We start from the raw sequence: 10,890 nt of genomic DNA, 5'->3' as shown, positions 1-10,890 counted from the left end.
CCCCATATCAAGTTGCAGTACAGCACGACATCACTCATCTGATTCATAATACCATCACGTGAATAGCAGATTTACAAGATATAATGTGTCTGCTGGTGGAAAAGGAGTCAAGTAAAGGGAGAGTATCTAAAAGTTGTATCGGGGGCCTTTGAGGGTAGAGGTTCCTTCCCTACAGAAATGACTAACATTAAAAAAAAATTAAAAATTCCTTTTCCTTTTTCTTTTTTCTTTTTTAAAGTTAAGAAAGCTGTTTAAAGGATATGTATGTGCTTTGCTGTCTCATGTATTCAAGTATTGCATACTGCGGTGTAAAAGCCTATCATCTGCAGCTCATAGCTAAAGTCATGATAAGGCCGCTGGGGAGTGAACTAACCTGCCACGTACAGATAGGACATTACATGGCGATCATCACAAATGCTTGCGGTAACGAAACAGAGAGGAGAGCAAAATGCTTAGGGATAATGCTTGAGCGTGTCGTCTTTTGTAGAGAAGGTCAATCGTGTGAGTGATTTGCTGCCTTGTACCTCTGGACTGAGGTTCGGTGAAGGTTTTCTCAGATCAGTAACAGGCAGAGTGCTGTGGAGGCTGGATCATGTTGTGTGGTTAGTGTGTTCACCCAATGTGTTCTTCCTACTCAGGTGGTGACGACCTCTCAGCATCTGAACATGACACAGAGACGTCCTCCAGCTCTCATCCAGCAGGGGATGCTGGTAAACTTAGAATGCAATGGAAGGATTATCACAATCACTTTGAATATCGTTAGCCTCATATGCATAATTGCCTAAATCCTATTTAATCCACTGTACTTTTACTCTACATCTACTCTATTCTACATCTACTCTACTGTACATCTACTTTTCGTTAGCCTAATAGCATAATTGCCCAAGTAATATTTTAAGGGTTATAGAGTAGGGTAAAGTAGAGTAGATGTGGAATAGAGTAGATGTAGAGTAAAAATAGAGTAGAGTAAATATGATTTAGGCAATTATGCTATGAGGCTAACGATATTTAGATTGTCCCTAATAGGGCAGTGGCAGAAGAAGACATTAGACTCAGTTTCAGATAGCGTTTGCATATTTTGTTGCTTTACAGACTTGATTTGTACTGCATACAGTGAAGAGGGATTTGATAGTGTAACCCTTATTTTTTGATGAGTAGCGTAGGTTACAATAACTACAACACTACAATCAAAGTATAACAAAAAGCTTTAACACCTGCATCTAAAATTCATCCAACAATTAGCAGCTGCTTGATTCTCGCAAAGACTGCACAATGAAGACAAATGAAGATTCCAAACCATCCCAATTTAAGGTTACCAAAACAGTCAGGACATCTTTGCTATCACTTTAATATTGTTCACGGTTTTCAAAACCTTGACAAATTTCCTTAAAATGGTCAAGAGAAGCTTGACCAGGATAAAAATGTTCTCCTTTAAAACAAACCCACCTAACGTGAAGTTTGTAAGGTAATATGTGGATTGAATAAAAACAGCGATCATACTTTGTTTTTGTGAAAGAACGTTGATATTAATTGATTATCTTAGAATACACATGAAAAAGACTTGTTATACCCACTGTATATTCAGTGTGGTAAAAATAAATTACAAATTACAAAGGGTATGGGAGATGGGGTGGGTGGGAGCGTTAATACTTTTAATAGGCACTGTGTACGTGCATGTTTGTGTTGGTGTGTGTCTGTGTATGCATGTGTGCGTGTGTGTGTGTGTGCATATCTAAATGCCATGGCACAACTATGTGTGCCTCCCCTCCATGTCTGCCAAGAGGATAGTTAAGCTGTGCAACTGCTACCACTTTCCATTTAACCCAGGCACAGTTAGAGGTGAGAGGCTCCTTGTACTGAACACACTGTACAGGGTGGCAGGGATTTTTACTATCAAGACCTCTGTCCCTCAGCTTGCTTCAGCTCCAGGACTACGACCAGGACCATGGCACAAACGGCTCCTGTTGACCCCACAAAGATGGGCGTGGGTCGGGCCATCGCTGTTCTGACCTCGGGAGGCGATGCCCAGGGTGAGTGGAGAGGTCCAGGGTGCAAGTTTGGAATGCCAAGGCAGGGAATCTGCATCTTCAGCAGGTGGTTGAGAGGGTCTGGGTCACAGGAAGACAATACTAACACAACAGCAGGGTTTAATGAAAAAAAAATTAAAGTATTTGAGACGTAGGAAACCTACAAATCCAGAATCCAAATGTCAGTGCACTGTGATTGGCTGTCTTAGAAATAACAATGCCTGTTGGAAAACAAAAGAGCTAAGCCTCTTCTTTAGTGTCATTTTAAATCATGATTACAGCTCCCTTTTATATGAACTTGGACTACTTTACATGTTTTTTATTACTGATAATAATACTTTGTATATTAATGATTTAGAGATATCTATCTCCCATAGCTAACTCACTGAAAAGGGCATCATGTATTACTAAACCTAAAGCTGCTTGGAAACAGATTGAGAGCAACCCTCCCCTGCCCTTTAACTTTAAGAGGGACATCTTCTCTGTGACCTTTGGGAAATGTAACAGTGACCCCGCTCACCCCTGTAGTGTAAGCGTGTGCTGTGCATCTGTATTTTCGGAATTGCACTACTAACCCTCTCCCTTTTTATATGTCCTAATTAATAATCGTCATTAAAATTTACCTTTACATTCATCCACATATCATTTTGTCCAAGTTTCTTCCTCTTTTCCTTCATCCCCTTCTCTCTCTAACACTGCATCTGTTTTGAGGGCTAATTTTAGAGGCATGACCTTCCCGTCATGTGTTTGTAAAGCGGTCAGGTGGAGTGAGAGGGCCGTCCTACTCTTCCCTCCTCTCCTCTCCTCTCCTCTCCTCTCCTCCTTTACACTGTAAGTGGAGATGCTTTGGCAGCTTTAAATCTAATCTATCCACATCATGTCCTTTGAGTAACCCGCTGAGGGTTGAGAGCGCAGGCAGAGGCCCAGTCCTGCACTACAAGTTTGCCAGTACTGACCGTTTCTAATAGTGAAATAAAATGGTAATAAGTTATTGTTTTATCATCTGTGTTCATATACAACTTGTGTTGTTGTTGCACACACCTTTTGTTCAGCAGCTGCAACAGCAGGTTCATTTTAAGACCGAAAAAAGAAATACAAATATTTAGAATATGAGTTGTGCATCATCTGTGCATCAATCGATCAAACAAACTGGAGGCTTGAAAGGAAATTTGAACATCATAATGAATTGTTTCAACTGCACATACTGTACTTACATGTAAAAGTACAGTATGTGCAGCATATATCATATTGTATGAAATGTAAAGTCCACCGAGACAAATTTATTTGTAATTTTGGGCTATATAAATAAAACTGATTTGATTTGATTTGATTTGAAAAGCAACCATGATCTGCCCAAAATTCATACAATTTTAGATTTGTAGTTAAAACAAATTTAAATGTTTGAACACATGTTTGGAAAAGACAAGAAAGTAAACTTGAAATAATTCTTGCAAAAATATAACTCCAACTACACAAATAATTGTTTCTCCCACCTGTGTGTGAGTGCTTTCACAATTATAAGGGCTAATGTCAGCAAATGCACTGTGCCCACAGGTATGAATGCAGCTGTGAGGGCCACAGTTCGAGTGGGACTTTACACTGGAGCCAAGGTGTTTTTTGTCCATGAGGTAAATACTGCTTTTGATTTTTTCATTTTGATTACTACATTAATCGTTTTGTATAATGTTAATATAAATATAAAAAATTCCTAGAGCTCCAGGTGCTATCTTCAATTTATATCTACTGTCTGTCGAATCCCAAAAGTTATTCAGTTAAGAACAATGTAAACAGAAAAGCAACAGACGCTCATGACTGAGAAGCTGGTTACATTGAAAATGTGTCATTATGGCCTGTAGCTGCCTATGCTTTTTTTTTAAAGTAAACATATGCCTCAGTCAATAAGCCTGGAGAGTCTTTGCAGCATTGAGAGTTGACATTGTGTTGTGTTTCTGTTTGCTGTCAGGGTTACCAGGGTCTAGTTGATGGAGGCGACAATATCAAGCCTGCCACCTGGGAGAGTGTGTCAATGATGCTCCAGCTGGTGAGAACAAGCTAATGACGTGTGAATGTCGATAGTTAGCCTGCTATCAGTGTGTGAATGGTAACGTGTAAATGGGAACAGGTCTCCCTTGAAAAAGAGTCTTCGGACTCAATGGGATTTACCTGTATAAATAAAGGTTAAAAAAAAAAAAAAAAAAAAAAAAGCACGAGGAAGCAAAAGTATATTCATCTGCACTTTAATTACGTCTCTGTACTTTATTTACCTCATGATCAACAGGGTGCAGCCAGTTGGAGTGGGTGATCTGTGTAATTCTAGTAACTATTTAGCCTTTAACTTGCAGTTGTGAAGGTCAAATGGTCATGTAAATGCCAAGGTCCATTAAATAATGAGATAGACATGAGTGCTAGGTTTCAGATAATTCGACCCCATTTGCAAATCTTGTCTGGTACTGACACCCTTTCCTCCTGGCCTGACATCAGGGCGGCACTGTGATTGGAAGTGCCCGCTGTCAGGATTTCCGCAGCAAGGAGGGACGCACTAAGGCCGCTTGCAACTTAGTCAAGCTGGGCATCACCAACCTGTGTGTGATAGGAGGCGATGGAAGTCTGACGGGTGCCAACCAGTTCAGAACAGAGTGGAGCGAGCTGCTGGCAGACCTGGTCAAAGCCGGTGAGAGGCACGAGCCCTACAACTCCCTGTTTTATCCCAACACAACTTTCAATGAAATATCTCTCTGCCCTCCTATACTGATGGTAAAGTTCACGCTGCTATGAGTGTTTCAAAGTCTCTGGTAGTTTCAAATAATAGCGGGGGCCAGGGTTGACAAATATAGGACAGTTTGCTAATAAAGCCCAGGTGCATTGCCTGTAGTCTAAAACAACATTTCCACAACACCAATTATGTCAGTCCAACAGCAGAGGAATGCCATAGTCACCATCTGCTGCACTCTTCATTTACTAATGGAATTAGTGCTGTGGAAATGGACATAATACAGAATGTTTCAAAATGAAAGGTAAAATACAGAAAGTTCTTAGTTTGCATTAACTTTAATTCATTTACAGTGAAGACATGTCTCTAATATAAGTCCAACCCTTTGCCATTATTCATCTATCGTATATGAACGCGTTGTCATTTTAATCTTTGCGCAGGCAAGATCACAGCAAATGAGGCCAAGTCTTCCTCACATCTGAACATCGTTGGCATGGTAGGCTCAATCGACAATGACTTCTGTGGCACCGACATGACCATCGGCTGCGACTCTGCCCTGCATCGCATCATAGAGATAGTGGATGCCATCACCACCACAGCCCAGAGGTATGTACGTATGTAATCGTTCATACATGTATTTGATGGAAAAAAAACATGCCATGTTATTTTAAAACAGACATCAAACATGTCATTCTGCAGTCACCAGAGGACCTTCATCCTGGAGGTAATGGGCAGGCACTGTGGGTGAGTACAGCCTGTGTGTGGCACGGGGTTTTGGGTGGTTGTGAAACAATTGACTTAGAATGTCAAAGTCTTGAGGCTTTCTGATCCTACAGTGAGTTTACTTTAATGTCAAATTTACATTTTATTATATGAAAAATCTTCTTCAGAAAGTGTTCATTTTGCAAAAGACACTTGAGCCCGATCTTCTGACTCTTGTTCTGTCTATGGGGACTTGGGTTGGGAACTGGAAAGATGCCGGTTCAAGTCCAGCAAGTGACCAGACTTGGAGTGATGACTTGTAGCTTGAGTGGTGCCAGTTCCCAACCTGGGCACTGTGGAGGTGTCCATTGAGCAAGGAACCGAACACCAGTGTGTCCAAACATTTATGCATGTGTATAGGTGTTTTTTGTGCATGTTTGTATTTCGGGCCTGTGTGTATCAAAAATAATAGCAACTGAGTGAAATTTGAATTTAACCCTATGACTCAGAAATGTCTGTTTTGCCCTACAGATATCTGGCTTTGGTGACAGCTCTGGCCTGTGGTGCTGACTGGGTGTTCATCCCAGAGATGCCACCAGATAATGGATGGGAGGAGCATCTGTGCAGAAGACTGTCTGATGTAAATGCCCTGCGTCGTCTTCAATGACTAATATGAATCTGTCTTTTGTTTTTTAAAGTCGGCTTGTTGACCTCAAAGTTTTTCCCTGTCCCTCTCAGCAAAGAGGTCGTGGCTCCCGTTTGAATATCATCATTGTTGCAGAGGGAGCGATGAACCGCAGCGGTAAACCTATCACATGTGACACTATCAAAGAAGTCAGTAAATATACCCTCAATGCACATTTAGTTTATACGCCCTTCATATGAGGCAGACTGTACATTAAGTCATACTCTCTCTGTCCAGCTGATATCAAAGAAGCTAGGCTTTGACACTCGCACCACTGTCTTGGGCCATGTGCAGAGAGGAGGAACCCCTTCTGCCTTTGACAGAATCCTGGTAATAGGACCATTGACCTATTTTTATAAACATTTTGAATGTTCACCAATTTATCTTATTTTGTGGTAACAATGTGGAAAAAAGTGCACATGCCTCTTTTAAGTGTCTGCTATTTGATTTTTTCTTGATTCAGGCCAGCAGGATGGGTGTAGAATCTGTAATGGCTCTGCTGGAGGCCACACCAGAAACTCCTGCATGTGTGGTCAGCTTGTCTGGAAACCAGGCTGTCAGACTGCCTCTCATGGAGTGTGTGCAAGTGGTGAGTTTCGAAAAAAAAAAAAGTTCTAACAAAATTAACGACTGCATATGACTTCCAAAGCTCTCCCAAAGATGAGCACTAGCAACCTACACTCACCAGCCACTTTATTAGGTACAGCGGTTAATTTTCTTGTTAACACATATAACTAATCAGCCAATCACATTGCAGAAACTCAATGCATTTAGGCATGTAGACCTGGACGGGACAACTTTTTGAAGTTAAAACCGAGCAACAGAATGGGGAAAAAAGGGTGTTTAAGTGACTTTGAACATGTTGAGGGTGCCAGAAAGGCTGTTCTGAATATTTCAGAAACTGCTGATCTACTGGGATTTTCACTCTAAACCATCTCTAGGGTTTACAGAGAATGGCCCGAAAAAGAAAAAATACCCAGTGAGTGGCATTTGTGTGGACGTAAAATGCCTTGTTGAAGTCAGAGGTCAGTGGAGGATGGGCATACTGGTTCGAGATGATAGAAAGGCAACAGTAACTCAAATAACCACTCGTTACAACCAGGGAATGCCGAATACCATCTCTGAACACAAAACACGACCAACCTTGAAGCAGACGGGCTACAGCAACAGAAGACCCCACCGGGTGCCACTCCTGTCAGTTGAAAACAGGAAACTGAGGCTACAATTCTCACAGGATCGCCAATATTGGACAATAGAAGATTGAAAAATAATGCCTGGTCTGATGAGTCTCGATTTCAGTTGCGACATTCAAATGGCAGGTTCAGAATTTTTGCATAAACAACATGAAAGCATGGATCCATCCTGCCGTGCACCGTCAACCATGCCACGTTCAAAGTCACCTAAACCCCCTTTCTTCCCCATTCTGATGCTCGGTTTGACTTCAGTACATTGTCTTGACCATGTCTAAATGCCTAAATGCATTAAATTGCTGCCATGTGATTGGCTGATTAGCTTTTTGTTTTTATAAGCCATTGAACTGGTGTACCTAATAAAGTGGCCAGTGAGTGTATATGTTTGAGCCTTTGCATAATATTCAGACCTTTATTTTATTCACCTTCTTTCCCATCAGACTAAAGATGTCACCACAGCCATGGCCGAGGGGAGGTTTGAAGATGCTGTGAAGCTCAGGGGAAAGTGAGACATGCACTTTTGTGTTATCCATTTGACATTTTTTGAGTGCTGTGTTGAATTTCAAATGTCTGGTCATTTCTGCAACAAAAAATGTCTCAATAGGAGCTTTGAGAACAACTGGAACACGTACAAAATGCTGGCTCATGTGCACCCCCCAGATCTAAAGGTCAGGAACTAAACAGTGGCAACACAATAAGTCCCGGAGGAAAAATAAATTCATTCTGACAAACATCTGTGTAAATGTACCCATGCCAGAGTAACATCAACATTGCCATAGTGAACGTGGGAGCTCCGTGCGCTGGTATGAACGCTGCAGTTCGTTCAGCTGTCAGGATCGGGCTTCTCCAGGGCCACCAGATGCTGGCAGTGCACGACGGCTTTGATGGCTTGGCTCATGGAATGGTAAATTCTAGTTACACACAAATTGGCTTTTACTTTCCTGGCAGTTCATCAGCTTTACCTTGTTGATGAATAGCCTATACACTTATGAAACTGTGTCCCTGCATAGATTGAGCCCATTGGTTGGTCTGGAGTGGCAGGTTGGACTGGAAAGGGGGGCTCCATGCTGGGCACAAAGAGGTGAGATATCTCAATCAACAGCTCTGTAGATTTTGTGTTTCTACGTATGTGTGGTATGAACTGAGAATAACACTGGCTGTGTTGCTTTGTTTTAATCTTAGAAACGTTATACACTATTCTGTGTCTTTGTCTTTTTTTAAGAACCTTGCCACATGAGGTCATGGAGGAGATCAGTCTGAATATCACTAAGTTCAATATTCATGCTTTGATCATCATTGGAGGCTTTGAGGTGAGGCCTTCACACCAAAACCCAGCTTGTTTATGATATCGCAAATCATTCCCTGACGTTTTACTGATTTCTGCCCTCCTTCCTGTCTTAACTATAGGCATTTATTGGGGGTCTGGAGATGGTGCAGGCTAGAGAGAAGTATGAGGAACTTTGCATTCCCGTCGTGGTTGTTCCTGCTACTGTCTCCAACAATGTTCCTGGATCAGACTTTAGTGTTGGCACTGATACTGCAATTAACACTATAACCATGGTAACAAATCATTATAAGACACAAAACAAACACCAGACAATCGATAAAAACAGGCACTCCAAAAAACAACCTCTTTCTTTTTTCTATTTCTCCTAATACAGACATGCGACAGGATCAAACAATCTGCTGCTGGCACCAAGAGGAGAGTGTTCATTGTTGAGACTATGGGAGGATACTGCGGCTACCTGGCAACCATGTCCGGCTTGGCATCTGGAGCTGATGCTGCTTACATCTATGAGGAGCCTTTCAAAATCCACGACCTCGAGGTCCGTCTTTGTGAATGAACACATGAGAGAAAGTGACAACGTACATCACGGATGGATGGATGGATGAATTGAGCGATGGATTTAAACTCAATGTCTAATGGTTGATTTTGTTTGAAGGTGAACGTAGAACATCTGGTGGAGAAGATGAAGACCTCAGTGAAGAGAGGGCTGATTCTGAGGTGTGTGGGATGAGCATCATTTCCATGTCAGCTCACAGTGGCTTCATCATATCTCACTCAATATTCTACTGTTGTTTCAGGAATGAGAGATGCAATGCCAACTATACGACAGACTTTATCTTTAACCTGTACTCCGAGGAGGGCAAGGGTGTGTTTGACTGCAGGAAGAACGTGCTCGGACATATGCAGCAGGTGGGCCACTGGTCTGTTGTGTACGGACTCATTATATTTACCATTCAATTTCACGAACATAAAGAAACCTATCCTTTGTAATTAGGGTGGAACGCCAAGTCCCTTCGACAGGAATTTCGGCACCAAGATGGGCATCAAGTCTGTGTTATGGTTGACTGACAAGCTGAAGGAATGCTACAGGCATGGTGAGGACAAGACCTCGCTAAAAGCAGAACATGTTGTATATAATTGTGATGTGATGAGCTCCTGCTCCTTGTGCTAATGTACTGTACTTCTAACCTTAAACCCCCAGGTCGTATCTTTGCCAACTCTACTGATTCAGCCTGTGTGCTGGGCATGAAGAAGAGATCTTTGGTCTTCACGCCTCTGGCAGAACTTAAAGATCAAACTGACTTTGAGTAAGTCCTCCTCACATTGCACAGTTAAGCCAAACTGGGGGTTAAAAACATCAGTTAAGATGGTACTTAGAATGAACAGATAGCAAGGGGGAGTACTCCAATAATATGCCCATATTGCTGTGGTTGTGCTACCTGCATGTCAGTTGTTTGCTAACATGTTAGCTATAATGCTCAAGGCCACTTGTTGTGAGTTTACTTTGGAGTATTTCCATCCCCTAGTTGTCAAAATTTACTTAATCCAGCTTTAATCAAAAACCTATACTTTGAGAGTTGTGCTGTTGTTCATTTTCCTCTTGGCACTGACAAACGTTGTATTCTACAGACACCGTATTCCAAAGGTTCAGTGGTGGCTAAAGCTGAGGCCCATCCTGAAAATACTGGCCAAGTACAAGATCAGTATGGACAACTGTGAAAGGGCTGAGATGGAGCACGTCATCAAGAAGAGAGGCTTAGTCTAGTAGCTTTACTGTGTGATTATCCAATGACATGACCTGAATGTCTCCTGTTCAAAGCTAAACTCTGTCTCTGAAAAGTGCAATACTAATAAAGACGATCAATATTTCACCAAAACACACTGTAAATGGTATTTGTGTCATATGGTGTACTCTATTTTAGAGTTGTTGCCATTCAAAGAAGATCTTTTCACATTGCAGCTATTGTACATCTCTGGGCTTCCAAAGTTTTTTTTAGACGTTTAAATGCATACAATATGTCTTTTCAAATGTACCTTCCCACAATGCATTGCTAAGTACAGTAATGAACCGTAATACACGAATACAGTAAATTACTGTTAAAATTTGGCCGTAAATTAACAGCAATTGCTTACAGTGTAGGCCTACATACATTACATGCAACATACTCATTTCGCCTACTTAAAAATATGAATTAAAATGTCCACTTTATACGACATTACTTGAGCAATGTTATTCCATTTCACGTACCATTTAAATAGTCTTTTTGTGATTACTGAATATATTTTGG

At 41.4% G+C, this 10,890-nt stretch overlaps 1 protein-coding gene across 1 annotated transcript; it reads left to right on the top strand.

The window, feature by feature from the left end:
- Positions 1-1,834: 1,834 nt before the first annotated feature.
- Positions 1,835-10,468, top strand: pfkmb (phosphofructokinase, muscle b). Its single transcript, XM_080025454.1, has 22 exons — positions 1,835-2,030; positions 3,582-3,655; positions 3,991-4,068; positions 4,509-4,698; positions 5,178-5,343; positions 5,437-5,481; positions 5,971-6,079; positions 6,178-6,273; positions 6,362-6,454; positions 6,588-6,713; positions 7,755-7,819; positions 7,919-7,982; positions 8,072-8,218; positions 8,325-8,395; positions 8,537-8,624; positions 8,722-8,874; positions 8,976-9,140; positions 9,258-9,319; positions 9,400-9,511; positions 9,597-9,696; positions 9,804-9,909; positions 10,232-10,468. The coding sequence occupies exons 1-22, from the start codon at positions 1,946-1,948 to the stop codon at positions 10,365-10,367; spliced, it is 2,331 nt and encodes a 776-aa protein (XP_079881580.1). The 5' UTR covers positions 1,835-1,945; the 3' UTR covers positions 10,368-10,468.
- The last annotated feature ends 422 nt before the right edge of the window (positions 10,469-10,890 follow it).

Source organism: Ammodytes marinus, assembly GCF_949987685.1.
Source record: "Ammodytes marinus genome assembly, chromosome: 4".
Classification (NCBI taxonomy): Eukaryota; Metazoa; Chordata; class Actinopteri; order Uranoscopiformes; family Ammodytidae; genus Ammodytes; species Ammodytes marinus.
Note: the sequence above shows the minus strand (reverse complement) of the source record. Positions and strands in the feature narration are given on the sequence as shown.